Below are 18917 nucleotides of genomic sequence, written 5' to 3'. Positions count from 1 at the left end.
AAAAATATTAGTTCTCTAAAATAAAAGATTAGATCAAAGATTTAAAATCTAACCGATTCAATTAATTAAGTAAACCAATTTACACGAATTAAATATTAATTCATTTAATCCATATTCAATTATTAAATTAAGATTCAATTAATTCTTAATTTAAATTCTAATTTTATAAACACAAATTTAAATCAGAATTAAGGGAAGAAAAAAACAAAGTCAAATCGATGGTGATTGATGTAAAGTTTAATTTGTGGTTTGATTTTGATTCCATGAATTGATCTCATAGATTTAATTTTCTATTAAAAAAATAACTATATTATAGAATAATATGAAAATAGATAGAAAATAAGGAACACTAAAATCCTAAAAAAATTGTGCAAGTGTTTTTTTTTCTCTGATTTGAGAAAAATTAGGTCTCAAATAGGCTCAGAACCTAAATTCTAAATTTGAAAAATGTGAGTCTAATATGGGCTATAATAAGGTCTAAAAGCCTAATTAAAAATGTGTAAGCTAAAGCAAAATCAATCTCATAGGATTCTTTTTCCAAATATTTAGCAAATATTTCTTAACTTCTAAAATTAAAAAAGAATAACAAGAGTCTAAATCTAGCAATCCGTGGGTTCATTTTAAAACTTTGGAAGTGTAGAATCAATTTAATTAAAATTAGACAAAAGTTATGTGTATAGAAAATGTTATGGCTAAAATAATCAGCAAATGTTAGAAGAGCTAAAAATACAAAATTAAAATAATTGTGTAAAGTGAACCCAATTTATCACCAATAAAGCAAAATGAACTAAAAACTGAAAATAAAATAAATAAGAAGTGAAATAATTGTATAATAGTTAAAAATATGAGTACACAATATGCGTTAACAATGATGACTCCAACTTTGTTAAGTGATGGTTGATCAAGGAGTAAGTTGGAAGACGATGAAGCGTGACAATTATAGTACTTACTCCATTATCTTATGTGAATGTAGTCTTTAGATCTTTTGAAACTCGAAGTCTAAAACTTAATATCGTTTGACCTTCTTTAGTCGACTAAGACTTAATGTACATTTCTACTATTACCACTAGGTAGGGGTGGGAAAAAAATCCACTTTTCTTAATTTGCTCAATTTCCAATCCATTTATTTAAATCAAGTTTTTAGTTTAATCCAGATTTTATTATATTTTCAGAGCAGATCTCCATTTTATTTATAAGGATCTTTAAAATTAAAAAATCCAAATTTTCCAATCTAAATTTATTTAAAATCCAATCCAAATATATGGATTTAGATATTCAAATTATTTTTATGAAAAATATGGATTTGAATTATAAATCTAATTCAAATATTTGGATTTTGATTCTACTACCAAAATCCAATCCATGACCACCCTTACCGTTAGCTCATAATGAGTTATGTCTTTAAGTCGATATTAGATAAAGAAATAATGGATGATGCATGTGGTCTTTTCACTCCTAAAGACAACCGTGTTTGGAGTAGTACTTCTGACTAGAGTTCGTTGACCCATCTCCAGAAAAGTTTCCAAGATTATATTAAAGTCTTTAAAAAAAAAGACCCTAATCCGATTTGTGAATACCCGATTTGTGAATATGTGCTTGTAAGCGAGACGTTGTCATTTAGTCCGTTATAAGACTTGTCGTTCACTAATCAAGTAACCTATGGGTCAAGATATCTTTGAAACAAAAATAACCTAATAACATTTCTTATCATTATAATCTATAACATTAATAAAGAGATGATCTCTTTTAACTATTTTTTTAACACAAATTCTTGGTAATTACTATTTTAAACTAAAATAATTATCAATAATAAAAAATCACTCACAAAATAAAAAATTACTCACAAAATAAAAAACTACCTACAATAGAATAATAAAATTTATTTATTGTTTAATTACTTTTTATAATTTTTTTTACAATTTAATAATATATTTTATTTTAGTAATTATTATAATAATAATTTCTTATTACTCAATAGAACAACCACCTTCCCATAAAAGAACTACCTACAATTTGATAAAATAAATTTGTTCTACTATGTAATTAATTACTTATAAAAATAATAAAATTATATACATTTTAGTATAAAAAAAATATTCTATAACTTCAATAACTAGAATTTTTCCTTATAACTATTTTCGTAACAGTTATTTAGTGTATATAATTTTTTATTAGTTTTATTTTCATTAATATATTTAATTTTTTAATTTTAAATTAGTTAATTTTAGTATAATAAAAATATTCTATAACTTCAATAACTAGAATTTTTCCTTATAACTATTTTTGTAACAGTTATTTAGTGTATATAATTTTTTATTAGTTTTATTTTCATTAATATATTTAATTTTTTAATTTTAAATTAGTTAACTAATTAAAATAAAATTATTTATTACAAAATTATAAAAATATTTAATTATTTATAATTATATTTTATAAATAAGAGTATATAAAAAGATACATTTATACACAATATTTTACAATTTTATTCTTTAAATAATTACTTTAAATTTAAATAACTAATCATGATAAAACAACCACTGGCACAAAAAAAATTATTACACTAAAATAAAAAAAAATATGTTCTTACTTTTTAATTAATTATTTATAAAAATTATAAAATTATATACATTTTAATACAATAAAAATAATCTATAACTTTTATAACTAGAATTTTTCTTATAATCAGTTTTGTGTTATTTAGTGTATATAATTTATTATTATTATTTTTTTATTTTATTTTTTAAAATTAATTTACTACTTAAAATAAAAATTATTTATTATAAACTTATTTATTTTATATTATTATTTACATAATTTTAAAAATATTTTTTCTAAGAATTAATTATTTATATATATATATATATATTTTATTATTATAAGAAAAATGTGGAAACCTGTATTTCCAATAATATTTCTCCTAATAAAAATAATGATAAATAATAATAATATTTTGAATATTTGAAATTATTTTTCAAAGTTGATTTACCTGTTTTTGAGGGAGACGAATTTGGTTTATCTGCTAACAGAGAATAAAGCACAGGCCTCCGGCGACGAACTTTACTTAATAACCGTATCCGATCATGGCCTCCGGCGACGGCCATGATTCACTGCGCAAGAACCGCCGCTGCTCTCTTTCGAAAGATGCCGACCGATCGTCGAAGCGCCACCGCCACCGCCGTCGCCATGGAAGCAGAAAACATGGGGAAGAAAGTGAAAGCTATTGTGAAACCGCCGACTGTGAAACTGCTCCGGTGGCTCCTTCTCCGATTCCGCCCCGTAGTTCTGGCACGAATCGTGGCGTTCCCGATGATGACGTCGAGGAGGGAGAAATTCTCGAAGAAGACGAAGCGAAATTAGACGCGCAATTTGATGCTAACCCTGCCGGAACTGGCGTGACCGGAGATCGAAATGTTCGATCCAATAACACAAATCTGGTATATCCGATTCAAGTTTTGTGGAATTTATTTATTTTAAGGTCATTGGATTCGCCATCGTGTTGTTCTGTTAAAAAAAATCCTTATATATTAGGTATTTCAATTTATCTATCTTTTCTCGTTTACTGTATAAAAGGAGAATAGGGCTTTACTTCTCATCATTTATGTCTCCTTCACCTCTATATTTTCTCTTTCCTTCTCATCATTTAGTGAAGAATGGTGGCTTTACGGTTAATTTGTTAGAGACGTTCCGTGTCTTCTGTATTTAGTTTTACTGATGTACTGATGTGATCTTGCTATTTGTTTTTTGTCGATCAATTGTCATTTCATTATTAGTTAGTTATTTGCATTGTGCAGGGACATTTGGTCAGGGAGACTTTGTTGCATGCTGAAGATTTAAAAACTAGAACACAGTGCACTGTTGATGATAAATCTATTGGTCCTGATGGCGAAGAAGAGGCATGCCGAAGGAGTCACTTTGGCAGTGGAATACATGAAGATGATATGAACAATGAGCTTTTGGATGGGAAGGATGATAGAACTAGTATAGATTATATGGGCAATGGGCTTTTGGATCATAAATCTTCAGGTGGGGAATATAAATGTTTTAAGGGAAATGAGAAACATAAAGGTTACTGTGAGGACGAGGACTTAGAGCTTGACAGGAGGAAAGTTGGTTACTATAGAATCTCTTCCTCAGAAAGTGGAGAGAAATATCGAAGATCAAGACGGCGTTCTCGTGATAGATATAGAAGTCAATCAAGATCAAATGGATGTGCTAGGGACAGGTCTCGTTCTGGTAGTATAGCAGAAAAACATGCTCATTCAAAGAAAAGGCACTCTGATGAAAAGGGGGAGCTGTCGTATGCTGGTAGACTGAAGACTGACTACGACCTTGATGATGAAAGAATGATGGCAAGCAGATGGGAGAATAGAGATTTGGTGGAAGAAAGAAGGGAACACAGAGCAAGTTATCATGTTCGAGAGGCACGGGATAGGGATAGGGATAGGAGTAGAGACAAAGATGTTAAGAGAGACTTAAAGATGGAAAAAGAACAAGAGAGGAGTAGGAATATGGAGGTTGATTGGGTACTTAGAAGGGAAAAAGGACTTGAAAGGAGCCATGAGAGACACAGAATGAATGGGGAAGAAGATAGGAGGCAAAGAGAGGATGATCGGGATAGGAGAAGAGAAAAAGTTATAGATAGGAGCTGTGAGACAGTGTTTGATAGGGATAGGAGAAGGGAAAAGGAAAGATATCGAAGTAGAGAGAGAACAAGGGGTGGTGAGAGAGACAGGGACCGGGAGACTGCTGATCATGATGATAGGAGTTGGGAAAGAGATAAAGTTAAGGAGAGGGAGAAGCGAGATGATAGAAGGAGGCACACGGGTAGAGACACTTTGAATGGTATGGGTAAGTATCTGCCTCGTGAGGATGATTATGATAGTTGTGATAGGCATAGAATGCGTTCAAAACAAGAGGAAACCGAACACCACCAACAAAGAAAAAAGAATTCCTTGCCTGTAAAGGTTTATGATGAAAACAAATTACAGAGGTATTTAAACATCTTTAAACAGAATACTGTAAGCACTTTTTTTTTCTTTATTGGTATGCTTTAATTTGTATTATTTTTTTATATCTGAATTGAATCAATTGTTTTCAGAGGGGAGGATGAACAAGATGAGTTAGATGAGAAGATTACATTGCAATCACCTGATCAAGAAGAGGAAGATTTCAATAGGGTTAAAGAAGAGAGTAGAAGGAGAAGGGAGGCAATCTTAGAGAAATACAAGAAGCAGCTGCAACAAGTAGAACAAAATACAGAAAACAAAGTAATAGGTATTTTTTTTCTTTTCTTTTCGCCATAGTTTGATTTTATTAACTAGCCTTAGTTATTGTGAACTTTGAAAAAGTTGAAAACGTCTTTCTGTATTGTGGATTGCAGCTTAGTATTTAGTAGTTGCCTGTCCATGATGTACTTGCCAAGATATTGATTTTCAAATCATTGCTCCACCTGTGAATATGTTGCATCATATTGTTAGGATTCACAGAGAAGAGAAATTAGTTAGAATAGTCATGAGTTAGTTACTTGTGGTGTCAGTTAGATATAAATAGGAAAGAAGGAGAGAGGGTAGGGAAACAATGTGATTTTTGTAGATTGAGCATTAGCTCTTTGTGAAGGGGAAGCCCTTGAAGGAGAGAGTGCTCTCCTATTTCTTGCACTTTTCATTCTATTCAATAAAAACCTTTACTTTCTTCTCTTTATAATTCTTGGTTCCGAACAAAATTGGTCCGACCTTCCAGATCTACTGCAAAGGGCCATTACAGAAAGTTGTCGGGTGTGTTGGAGAGGTGGGTCAGTGAACAGGGGAAGGTTCTTGCAGAGCTGAAAGCTGATATGGCCATTATGAAAGAAAGTTTGTTGGACATGAAAGAAATCAACGAGAAATCAAGAAAAGTGAGAAATTGTCTAAAGTAGGAGAGAACTCTATTAATGATGAGAGAGAAGAAGGCTCGAGATGTAGAAGAAGGTTCAGCAATGAAGAATCACACCCTCTGCGGTGTAGAAAAAACCAAAAATGAAGTGAGATTTGGAAGAGGAACAAAATTGATGATGGTAGAAGAAGGGGATGAATCAATAGAGAGTGAAGACTATGGGCTGTGAAGATCTTTTTCTTGATAACCCAATTATAGAGTTAACCAATACGAAAGTTGAAGGTGGAGATGCAACTAACTAAGCATCATTTTTTCCCAAATTCAGATTTACATAATATGCATAAGAAATCATTGCTGGATCTAGATTTGATAATGAAGGTGGTTGGAACATCAATGACATTAGAATCTTGGAATTTCATCTTACTGGGTTCAGAGACTTTTATACAAAAACCTCTCTCATCCCCTCCACCACCTAAGCCTCCAGACCTGAATTTGCATCAGTAGCCAATGGGTTCTCTCCCAAAGATCATGGTGATTAAGATGGGCCATGGGATCGAGATTTCACTGTCCCAACCTTGAGGACAAGGTGATTTTTGGAGGAGTGTCTTGTTAGGATACACAGAGAAGAGAAATTAGTTAGAATAGTCATGAGTTAGTTACTTGAGGTGTTAGTTAGATATAAACAGGAAAGAAAGAGGAGAGGGTAGGGAAAAGGTGTGATTTTTGTAGATTGAGCATTAACTCTTTGTTCTTTTCATTCTATTCAATAAGAACCTTTCTTTTTCTTCTCTTTATAATTCTTGGTTCCTAACACATATTTATCAAGAATGCCATTATTTTTAAATCAAAATTGTAAAGGATGTTTCCTACAACGAATTCTCCTTTTAGAGGCGCATGTAACATAAAATGGAAGAGTCTGGTAGAACAGTTCTCAAGTGGCTAACGTTCCTACCTCCCAAATCACTCATATCATGCTTACATGCTCATTTAGCTGTTCCTACTACATTTGTCCATGTCAACCATACAACAGTCCCTTATCCTTGGTTTAAACAATGGTTTCTCTAGTAACAGATATGAATAATGGGTATGCAAGTGATGGAAATGAGTGATGTTAGTGTCAGACCTGTTGTTTAAAAGACTATTTAGGGTGTACCAATCGATTTTTTATTTAATAGACACGAACATAATTATAATGACCTTGATTGACTGAATATAGACAGATATGTAAGAACTGGTATATTGTGTTTATTTATTGTTATTCTCTACACCCCACTGTTCCACTTTTATTTTATTAGCTTTCTAATGCATACTTTTTTTTATCTATTGTTAGACAAACAAGCTGTAGAGATTCCTCCTACCATTCCTAACATTCTCGAGGATGTGGAAGTGGAAACATTATTCTTTGTCAGGATATCTCCTCTGGAAAATGGAGATGTTGCTTCTGATATGATCTCCAGTGCTGGGGGCCTTGGAGAGGGTACACCTAAGGTTTGTATTGAAATTATCTTTTGTTTTAAAGAAATGTCAGGTATCTATTTATATCCTTTGTATCTATTTGGATTTGACATTCATTTATAATATTGACAGAGTGAAGGAGCTGATGACAAATTTTGTGATGATATATTTGGTGAGACACCAACTGGAGTTCAGAAATCAGTAAGTGTTCTGTTAAAAATATTTTCTAATTACTCAATTCAATAAGTTGCTGAGCCTGCTGTAAGTTGATTTTGTTTCTGATTAAGGACGTCTTATACACTTTGAGAAGTTGCTTAACTAACTCCTGTTTCATGTGTCCTGTATCCTTTTTAACTATTCTTTCTGTTAATTTCCCCCCACTCTATGTATATTTACTTGTTTTGGAACTAGACTATATCTCTATCTCCAAATTCAACCTAAGGCAGTAATAATTGTCATACCATTAGGTGGCATTTCGTATAGTGGATCTTTCATTTCCAATTAAACTTTTCTGAGGATGATATTATCAGGAGTAATATTCCTGATGTTTTTAAAAAAAAGTTTGGTTCTTATTTAATTTTTGTAGGAATAAGGTTTTTATGGTTACTGGAAAGGTTAATAACATTATATTTAATAGTTATGTGAAGTTGTATTCTCCTCAACAAAGGTGGGGAAATTTATTCAAAACTGGACATTCCTCAGAATTTTTATGTCCTGGAAATCAGTTATATTAAGCCTTACAGTTATTGATCTACTGTTTATTTTGTTTGTTTTTTTATTATGGATTTGTTTTATATGTATATTACGATTTCCTTCCTTTCTTTGAAGGGTAAAGGAGAAGGTTTAAGAATTGAGAGGGGTGGCATACATGACAATTGGGATGATGCAGAGGGTTATTACAGTAAGTTACTTATTTGATTGTATCCTGCTGTTCTGATCGTTCATTTTTTATTGTTTCCTTTAGACCTAATTAGTTATTTTGTGCACCCGTTCACTGTGTTCATTATTAATTGATGTTCACTACTTCGCTTATTTTCTATCTTCTGTATTTCTGCAAATTCTTGAAATATGTCCTGTTTGGCTTAAGATTTTTATTTTTTTTTAATTTTCATTTGTGATTACAAAACTCTGTTTTCAATTCGCCTGAAAAAGCAATTTTAGTTGTTCGTCGTGGAGTGAAATGTGATTCAAAACTCAGCCTTATGTTTGATATTGGCTCGACTGTTTTCTATGGATCTTTAAATCACTTCTTTATCAAGTATGTTATATATGGAATGATTCATATGCTCCATACCCAATAATTTATGCTTTTGGGATAGTTAGATCATGTCAATGTATTTACCTTTTTACCTTCATCTGTTGCGGTGTATCCTGTCAATGTGACTGAAAAATCTCTTTGGAGCACAATGTATCTGTTTCCCTGTTCAATGTTACATTGCCATGTAATTGTGCAGGTTATCGTTTTGGTGAAGTACTTGATGGCAGGTATGAAGTCATTGCTGCTCATGGGAGAGGTGTCTTTTCAACAGTGGTCCGGGCAAAGAATCTTGAAAGTAGTAATGGTGAACCTGGAGAAGTCGCCATAAAAATAATTCGTAGTAATGACACAATGTGAGTGGCCTAGGTTTGTGTGTATTCCCATTAAAATTTGTGCTTGGTGTAGCATGTGTACCTTATACATACATTAAAATTTGTGTTTTGTGTATCAAAGGTACAAGGCTGGTATGGATGAATCGGTGATATTAAAGAAATTAGTAGGTGCTGATCCAGATGATAAGCGTCATTGTGTTCGATTCCTTTCTAGTTTCAAGTACAGGAATCACCTTTGTTTAGTTTTTGAATCTCTCCATATGAATCTGCGTGAGGTTTTAAAGAAGTTTGGTCGCAATATTGGCCTCAGGCTAACTGCAGTTAGAGCGTATGCTAAACAACTTTTTATTGCACTTAAGCATCTCCGGAACTGCGGTGTTCTCCATTGTGATATAAAACCAGATAATATGTTGGTATGGCAACAGATAATATTGTTTAGATTAATTATTTTCAAAGTAATATTAAATTTTTAAGTTGTTCTGCTTCTTCTCAAGAAGAAATATGCACCTTTCCTTACTTTATTTCTTCAACCTCCTATTGGACCAGGTGAATGAAGCTAAAAATGTTTTGAAGCTTTGTGACTTTGGTAATGCCATGTTTGCTGGTAAAAATGAAGTTACTCCGTATCTAGTGAGTCGCTTTTATCGTGCCCCTGAAATCAGTAAGTTTCTTTGCTGTACAGAAATTAATATTCCCAAGTTGTAACCATTTTTGAATATTTTTTATGGGTTTTAACTATTGGTTCAAACATTTTCTATGCAGTACTTGGCTTAACCTATGATCATCCATTGGATATGTGGTCTGTAGGCTGTTGTTTGTATGAGCTCTATACAGGGAAGGTTCTTTTTCCAGGTTCTACTAACAATGACATGCTACGGCTTCATATGGAATTGAAGGGCCTTTTTCCTAAAAAGATGCTTCGGAAGGTAAACATTTTTATTTTATTGTCTTTGTATCTCATGTTTTTTCACTGAGTTTGGGAATTAATTAATTTAATGTTTGTATACATCAGGTTGCCTTTTCTCCACCTTTTTCCTCCGCCGCTGCATCGATTGCTAAATTTATCCTCTAATATGTAGTTGTTATAATCATGTTTGCAGGGAGCATTTATTGAACAGCATTTTGATCAGGACCTGAATTTTCTTGCTACAGAGGAGGACCCTGTGACGAAAAAGGTGAGCTTCATTCTGGTAGTGAAGTTTTAATTTGATTTTTTGGTCCTTGTTTGAATGAATGAACAGAAATTAAGAGTGTTATTTATGGATGTTTTTTTTATTGCTTAGGCAATAAAGCGGATGATTCTCAACATAAAACCAAAAGATATTGGAACAATTATCACTGGCTCTCTAGGGGAGGATGCAAAGATGTTAGCCAATTTTAAGGATCTTCTTGAAAAGATTTTTGTATTGGATCCAGACAAGAGATTGACAGTCTCACAGGCATTGAATCACCCATTCATCACTGGCAAGTGAACAATGTGCTGATTTTGACTCCCAAAATGATGTTCACTGATATCTGTAGATAGTGTTTCAATTTATATTTAGATTCTAATTATTTGGCATTATTTATGTTCTCTGTACGGCCCAAGAGGTATCCAGCACAGTTGTTGGTCTGTTGAAGTGAAAAAGGGTGATGTCTGGTCAGAGTGAACACTTCACTGGCAGTTCTTTCAGTGGAAAGTACTCTTTCTATTGTAAGATAACACGCCAAAGGCGGTTTCTTCCTTCTTGTGTGGCCATTGTGAAATCTTTAATAGTTTTACTAGTATAGATGTTTGTACTTTGAACATTGCTTTTGCAATTAAGTCCATTGAAAGTTTATTATGAGAAATTCAATTTCACATTAATTGTAACTTTGTGGTTTTATGATGATCCTTTGCAGATGATAGACTGGTTTTTTTTTCCTCCCTTTCTTCTTTTAGATCTGGTTCCAACATATTTTTGGTTTCCAAATCTGTTTGAATTTAAGAGATTCTAATTTAGTTTTTCATTCAGGAGACCTGCCAATGGTTTGGGCACCCTCCCGTGGTTAGATGCTTAAAAGGCTCAGTAGAAGGTACCTTGGCTTGTTTATTGGGAGATTAATTTGAAGCAATAGTAATTTATGGTATCCAATTCATTTTCTTTCTTTCATTTCAAATAGGATAGTTGCCGTGTATTATTTAGGGGAATAATTTGAGTTTAAATGATCTTTTTCTGAGTCCCGATGAAATTCAATGGTCTTGTGAGAGTACTATTTTCTATTTAAATCTAGGTAGCTTAGTTAGGGGAATGGATTGGGGTGATATTTGGACCTTTTCCATGTTTACTTTTTTCTGCTTTTTGAGTGTTGCTGTCGTGGCTTGAATCAGGCTGTATGTCGACATTTTGTGTTAAAATTATAGTTTATCTTTTGTTTCCATCATAAAGTTTGATATTTGGTTTTTTACATTTGTGTTCTTAAATTTTCCTTTATTGCTTGTGCTAATGAACTATCATTGCATCTTATTCATGGCTGTCATTCGGGAGGCATTCCATTGGAGGTGTTTGGCTGTATTCTTGAAGCAAGTTCTAATCTCAGTGAGTAATTCAATTCAGAAACTTTTTGGGTTAAGCTTGTGGAATAGGATAAAGTTGACTGACGCTACTATTTAACTAAAGCATCAAGATTGGTTTTTACTTTTTTAGGTACCATTGGTCCTGCAATTTTTGTAAGTATGTTTATAAAGTGGAAAGAAATAAGTGAAATATATTTCTGAGATATTTTACAAATGTGATTACAGTCTCTATTTATAGACTGTTTTACAACCTAATTAAAGAAAGAAATAATAGGCAATGAAAGCCAGAAATAATGAGTGTTTAAAGCTGTACAAATCAAATCAAATCACTAACAAATCTGTCCTAATAAATATAAAATAGAATCTGCACTTAATTATAACATAATTCTCCTGATTATGCAACACTCCCCCTCAAGTTGGTGAATGTATATCTATCATTCCCAACTTGCAAGTAAGATCTTCGAATTGTTTTGCGGGAAGTCCCTTAGTAAACATATCTGCCAATTGGAGTCTTGAAGGGATGTACTCAGTGGCTATAAGACCATCATCCAACTTTTCTTTAATAAAGTGTCGGTCTATCTCTACGTGCTTTGTTCGATCATGTTGAACCGGATTGTGTGCAATACTGATAGCGGACTTATTATCACATGCCAAACTCATAGGAGCTTCATATTTTATTTTTAGGTCATCAAGTATGATCTTCATCCATAAGAGTTCACACACCCCTTGAGCCATGGCTCTAAATTCTGCCTCTGCACTTGATCTTGCAACTACATTTTGCTTCTTGCTCCTCCATGTCACCAGATTTCCACCCAAGAACATGCAGTAGCCTGTGGTGGATCTCCTATCAACAATCGATCCTGCATAGTCAGCATCAGTATATACTTTCATGGATAAGTTTTCCCCCTTTTTGAATAGCAATCCTTTTCCTGGAGAGGCTTTTAAGTACTGAATAATTTTATCTACTGCTTGCAAGTGTCTTTCTCTTGGATCATGCATAAATTGACTAACCACACTAACTGCATAGGCTATATCTGGCCTAGTGTGTGAAAGATAAATGAGTTTTCCCACAAGTCTTTGATATTGTGTCTTCTCCACTTTTGGGTTTTCCTCATCATTCCCAATCCTATGATTTTGCTCTATTGGCACTCCAGTGGGCTTACAACCCAACTTACCAATCTCTTTGAGAAGATCAAGGATGTATTTCCTTTGAGAAATAAAGATGCCCTGTCTCGAGTAAGCAACCTCTATCCCAAGGAAGTACTTCAGCTTCCCAAGATCCTTCATTTCAAATTGAGCAGCTAGTCTCTCCCTCAAATTTTGTTTTTCAATCTCATCATCACCTGTAATAATCATATCATCTACATAGACCAAAAGTAGAGTGAGTTTACCATTCTGAGAATGTTTTATAAACAGAGTATGGTCACCTTGGCTTTGTCGGTACCCCAAAGATACCATAGCTTGAGTAAACCTTCCAAACCAAGCACGAGGTGATTGTTTAAGACCATATAGGGCCTTCTTAAGTCTGCACGCCTTATTCCCTTCATTAACAATACCATACCCAGGTGGAATCTCCATGTATACTTCTTCCTCCAAGCTTCCATGCAAGAAGGCATTTTTAACATCAAATTGATGCATTGCCCAACCAAAGTGTGCCGCCAGGGAGAGAATAATCCTGACGGTATTCATTTTTGCCACTGGAGCAAAAGTCTCCTCATAATCGATCCCATAGGTTTGAGTGTACCCTTTTGCAACCAACCTTGCTTTATACCGATCCAGTGTGCCATCAGACTTATACTTAACTGTGTATATCCACCTACAACCCACTGCTTTCTTATCTTTTGGTCTCTCTACAATCTCCCAAGTCTCATTCCTTTCTAACGCGCTCATTTCTTCATTCATGGCTCGAATCCAGTTATCATCTTTTAAGGCTTCTTGTACCGATGTAGGGATTTTGATAGAATCAATAGCTGAAAGAAAACTCTGGTGCTGCATAGAAAGTTTTTCTGTAGACACAAATTGGGATATAGGATATTTGGCACAAGATCTTTTTTCTTTTCTCAAGGCAATAGGTAAATCATTTAGGTTAGGTTCAAAAGCAGTATTTAAGGTGTCCTCAAGAGTCTCACTGGTATGAGTTCTTACCTCCGGTTCAGACAATTGAAGTTGCTGTTCGACCAGGACGGGTTCTTGTTGCCTTCGCTGATATTGTTTTCCAAAATATTTGTCTTCATTATTCTTCTCTGGTAATGATGTTGGTGCAGGGTCTTTGTCATCCTTCCTAAGAACGAAATCCTGTAACAAAGGAAAAGGTGGCAACTCAAGGTCCTCAGCTTCTTGAATACTCTCCCCCTGAAGCTGAGAACTAGGAAAGAAAGACTCTGTTTCATGGAAGGTGACATCTTTGGAAATATAAACTTTACGACTTTGAGGATGATAACATTTGTACCCCTTTTTGTAGGGGGCATAACCGATGAAGACACATTTGATGGCACGAGGATCTAACTTACCCCGATTAGGACTATGAACATGGACAAAAGCAGGACAACCAAAGACACGATTCTGAAGACTATTCAACATGGGAATAGAAGGATAGAATGTGGTCATAACCTGAATAGGAGTAACACCCTCTAGAACCCGAGAGGGTAATCTATTAATCAAATAAGTGGCAGTCAGGACTGCTTCCCCCAGTAAGATCTAGGAACAGATGTTTGGAAAAGTAAAGCTCGAGTAACCTCAAGGAGATGACGATTTTTCCTTTCAGCAACCCCATTTTGTTGAGGAGTGTCCACACAGGTTAATTCATGAACAACTCCATTTTCCTCAAGGAACTTGGAAAGGTTTTGGTTCACATATTCTCTTCCATTATCAGAACGCAATCTCTTAATTGAACTTTCAAATTGTGTTTGAATCATTCTGTAAAACTTTACAAACAAGTGAAAAACTTCAGACTTATCTTTCATGAGAAATAACCAAGTAACCCGAGTACAATCATCAATAAATGAAACAAACCATTTTGTACCCGAGATATTAGGAATAGGTGAAGGTCCCCATACATCTGAATGAATAAGATCAAAAGGTTTAGAACTTTTATTACCATTGGGAGGAAAAGTTGTCCGATGGTGTTTAGCAAACTGACAAACATCACAATGAAATGACTCAGCAGACACTTTTGTAAATAAAACAGGAAATAAGGACTTTAGGGTACTAAATGGAGGATGACCAAGACGTCTGTGTTGAAGCCATATCTGAGAGGATGACCAAGATTCACGACCTTGCTGAAGATTAGAAGTGTGTGCCTGTAGTCTAGCACCCTTTTTACTTTCTTCATGCTGTAAATAATATAACCCGCCCTGCTCTTTAGCAATTCCAATAGTCTTCCCCGTGACAAGATCCTGAAAAACACAATGGGAAGGGAAAAATACCACTGTACAATTTAAATCTTGGGTAATCTTTTGAATAGACAAGAGGTTATTGGATAGTTTGGGAACATGAAGCACATTTTTTAAAGGAAATGAAGGTTGAAGGTGAATGTTACCACGACCATTAATGGGGGTAGTGGAACCATTAGCAATAGTAATATATGGCTTACCGGATAAAGTAGTGTAGGATGAAAAAGAAGAGGAATGAGGTGTCATATGATCAGTAGCACCAGAGTCTATAATCCAGATATTTTCAGTACTAGAAGCATTAAAGGATAAAAAACTAGAACTCTTACCACTCATAGTAAAGGAACAATAGCTAGATGGCTTACTAAGGGAGTCCATGAGAGTTCAAAACCAACTGAGTTTTTCAGATTGGCAAAATTTGATCCTGTTCACACACACAGGAAAAAAAATCTGCCGGAAAAATTTTCCGGTGGCGGTTTCAGGCGGCCAGCGGCGGTTTCCGGCGAGCAGTGGCAGTTCCGGCGAGCGGTGCAGTTTCCGGCGAGCGACGGCAGTGGTGGTCGGTGGTGGTCAATGGTGCAAGGTGGTGGTGGTGGTCAATGGAGAAAGGATAAGGAAAATAGAAAGTTGCAGCAATGAAGGCTGTCCAACAAATAATTGCAGCAATGAAGGCTGTCAAGGAAAATGATTACAGCAATGAAGGCTAAAAAAAAATTTGCGGAAGCAGAGTCTCCTAGATCAGGAGCTCTGATACCAAGTGGAAAGAAATAAGTGAAATATATTTCTGAGATATTTTACAAATGTGATTACAGTCTCTATTTATAGACTGTTTTACAACCTAATTAAAGAAAGAAATAATAGGCAATGAAAGCCAGAAATAATGAGTGTTTAAAGCTGTACAAATCAAATCAAATCACTAACAAATCTGTCCTAATAAATATAAAATAGAATCTGCACTTAATTATAACATAATTCTCCTGATTATGCAACAATAAGTTTGATTCCTTTCTCATCTTTCCCTGTAATGATGGTCTCTTTATCCAGATATACCTTCATACACACAACATACCAAATTTCACTTATTGCTAGATTATAATTATTTCATTGAAGTTTCCAGCAGTGTTTCTGATTGAGTGTTGGTGTAAACAGCAGTTTGAGTATAGTTTCTATGGCTATTTTGATGCTTCTGACTTCTAATCGTGTTGTTTTCAGCTTTGTGTTGCCATGAACCCCTAATGGTATTAACTTGCTGTCTACTTTTGTCTTGACACACGGGGAGGAGCATGTGAATTTGTTAAGTTTACCTACGATGGATTAGTTTTAGAAGCTACTCTTTAATTATATTTCCCATAATTTACAATAATTTTGTTAAAGAAAAATTACGCTCATACAGAGACACATTCCATTAATTTTCCCTGAATGCACATACCGCATTGTCTTATTTTTTTATATTTGGAGAATACAGAGGGAAATTTGCATTAATACTTAAATAAATACCTGTTAGCTTATATTTTAGGACTTTTAAAATTGCAAACTACTACATACTACAATCATAACATTCTATTTTATTTCGTTAAAATAGGTACTCACTAATAATCATCAATATACAAAAATCAGTATCTAAGCATCTGTTCTCTTCCCCCTTTTCTTTTATGTCAAAATTCAACAAGTAGTAGAAAAACAGGGTCCTTGTAGCAGGTTATAATTAAAGAATTATAACGGCCTAATTCAGAGCTTGGCCTATCGTGTTGTATTTGATTCTGTTCAATACTGCATATAATTGTGATACGAATATATGACAGTTATTTCTCTCGAATAATTTCTTTCTCTTTCCCATGATGAACAACTTGAGTTGCTGAAGACTTTAGTTTTGATTGACATCCTCGGAAAAGCCTGTCAGGTCGAAGTTTGCTCCTTAGTGGAACTGTCTAAAAGTTGGTGTGATATTATTTCTTAGCACTAGCTACACCCAAATACAGGAATGGGTTTCTGTATCTAATTATCATAATAGCAAAGGTACTGAGTTGAATTATAGAATATATATAAATACAATGAAGGGTTTGGCATTAAAGCGAAACCACCAATCAGTTATTAAAGTAGAGGAGAATAGGGGAACAAGATCAGTGAAAGTAAGTAAGGGAGACAAGACAACCAGCACAGCATGTAAAGCAGTGATTACAGTCTGTTAAACTATTAATTAAATGTAGGTGGTATTGTGTCGAATGGGTGCAGAGAGGAAAGTTTTGATATGCTCTTACGATGTTTTTCATGCTATGCAGTTCTGGTTATAGAAGGTTTTCACGTTCCTTTTGTGTATCCTGTTTACTGAGTTCAGTACTTCGTGATAACCACTATCTAAGTGGTTAACAACTTACTAATGCCTGCAGTACTAGTGAAAATAAATTCAGTTTTCTAAAATACTATTTTTTTTTGGTATTGATAAAGTGTAAATGCAAGGAATAGAATATGAAGGCAACCTCTTTTCATATGCAAAGTTAAGGCTGTGTCAATGACATTCCTCCATACATTCACATAACAGAAACTTCTATTACCGTGGTAGGTTAGGTTTTTTTCCTTCTTCCTGATAATGTGTAAATGATGCAGAAAATTCATGTATATTGTGATTCTAAACAGATAATGTAAATTTGTTTTTGTTATCTTTAAACAAACTTGTATTTGGCTAGCATGAATATTTCCTTAGTTACAACTTACATCTCACATTTTCTGATGTTCCATTTCTGCCATTCCCTCTCTTGTCCATTAGCTTCTGGGGCTTATGGCTTCCAAAAATGTGGTGATGACCAGAGCACATGAACTTGTGCCTTGTTGTTCCTGTTTTGGGTACCATTTATATATGCTTTACTTTTGGGTTTTATTTTTGTGTAAGGATGAGAAAGATGTTTATTAGTAAATAAAATATTTGTTTAAATTTCTTTAATAAAATTTACTTTGAATCTTTTTTTTTTGGATTAGAATTTACTTTGTATTTTCTTTTATTTGTAATTTGTCTTGTAATTTTTTTTTAAAATTGTAGGATTTATTTTGTTGTAATTTTAGGTGTCGATAGTAATTGGAAGTAGGTTGTAATTGGGGCTTCTTTAAGCCGCCGAAGAGTGGAGAAGAAGCTAGAAGGCCTGAGGTGAGCTATTAAGAAGACATAAAGCTATAATTGGGACTCATTCAAGCCTAATTATTATGGTTTTCAGCCAAGTGATGCAAAGGAAAGGAAGGAAGCATGACCAATGTGATGCAAACATGAAAGATGCGATACAAAACATGGAAAGCATGGGTTAAATCTTGATTATTGATCTAGGTCTAGGAATTTTAAATTTGATTTCCTTCCTTTTCTTTTCATCGTCATAACTTCCATAGGAGACTTATAAATAGTGAGCACATCTCTTGTACAAACATGGTTTGACATATATGAAAACTTGAGAGATGGAGCACTTGTGAGAATGATTATTTTCTGAGTCTTATTTTGACTTTTAGAAGTTAAGTGGTGATTCTTCCTTGATGTTTATCTTGAAGATGAAGATGGAACTTCAACCTCAAGTGGCATGTCTTACTTCTTCATCCATTCAAGTGTCTTCCACCTTTTCTCTGTCTTGTTTCTTCATCCATCTAAGTCTACTCCTTTTTTACTTTTTGATTTTGTTCTTAATTTCATTTTATGTTCTTGTTAACTTCTTTTATAGTCATCCCTATGTTCTTAATTTCGGTTATGTTCTTATAGTTTATGCTTTTGAGTTCTTACTTTAGTTGTTCTTAATCCATATATATGTTATTTCCCTGTGATTGGAATCATTGACTTAAAGCTTATCATAAAATTCCCTTTATAAAAGCGTAGAGGAGATTCAACTCTTGATCTAATTGTTTAATTCTGTATGCTTTCTTTCTTTTTTTAAGTTATGCTGGTGCTGTGGTTTTGCTCTTGATAAGTAATATGTAATACTCAATTACTATTACTATTTGTCATCTTCTCTTTAAAGTGATTTGTCGGAGCTGAATGGGATGATTGCTTAGTCTCCATTACGAACTTCAGGGCATTCTGGCCTTTAAGGTAACCCATATATTGC

At 33.8% G+C, this 18917-nt stretch overlaps 1 protein-coding gene across 28 annotated transcripts; it reads left to right on the top strand.

Annotated features, from left to right (window-relative positions):
• The first annotated feature begins 2965 nt into the window (after positions 1–2965).
• Positions 2966–18418, top strand: LOC137806388 (uncharacterized). 28 transcript variants are annotated; one of them, XM_068606478.1, is made up of 18 exons: positions 2979–3434; positions 3792–4990; positions 5099–5274; positions 7202–7359; positions 7459–7527; positions 8155–8227; positions 8781–8937; positions 9038–9329; positions 9463–9577; positions 9679–9842; positions 10017–10091; positions 10200–10380; positions 10911–10971; positions 11424–11474; positions 11583–11605; positions 17287–17397; positions 17606–17682; positions 17899–18418. In XM_068606478.1, the coding sequence occupies exons 1-13, from the start codon at positions 3081–3083 to the stop codon at positions 10946–10948; spliced, it is 3051 nt and encodes a 1016-aa protein (XP_068462579.1). In that variant the 5' UTR covers positions 2979–3080; the 3' UTR covers positions 10949–10971; positions 11424–11474; positions 11583–11605; positions 17287–17397; positions 17606–17682; positions 17899–18418. The 28 variants fall into 28 exon arrangements, with proteins under 28 accessions (XP_068462598.1, XP_068462579.1, XP_068462577.1 ...); XM_068606476.1 differs by having other exon boundaries at positions 10911–10972; positions 11410–11474; XM_068606482.1 differs by lacking the exon at positions 11583–11605.
• The last annotated feature ends 499 nt before the right edge of the window (positions 18419–18917 follow it).

The sequence above is a fragment of the Phaseolus vulgaris genome, chromosome 3, assembly GCF_000499845.2.
Source record: "Phaseolus vulgaris cultivar G19833 chromosome 3, P. vulgaris v2.0, whole genome shotgun sequence".
NCBI lineage: Eukaryota > Viridiplantae > Streptophyta > Magnoliopsida > Fabales > Fabaceae > Phaseolus > Phaseolus vulgaris.
Note: the sequence above shows the minus strand (reverse complement) of the source record. Positions and strands in the feature narration are given on the sequence as shown.

What these genes read in the sequence shown, in the direction of transcription:
- LOC137806388 (XM_068606482.1), top strand. Translation starts at nt 3,081, where the DNA reads ATGGCCTCCGGCGACGGCCATGATTCACTGCGCAAGAACCGCCGCTGC. An exon ending in TTATCGTGCCCCTGAAATCA is followed by an intron (nt 9,578 to 9,678) that starts GTAAGTTTCTTT and finishes TTTTCTATGCAG; the next exon opens with TACTTGGCTTAACCTATGAT. An exon ending in GAATCACCCATTCATCACTG is followed by an intron (nt 10,381 to 10,910) that starts GCAAGTGAACAA and finishes TTTTTCATTCAG; the next exon opens with GAGACCTGCCAATGGTTTGG.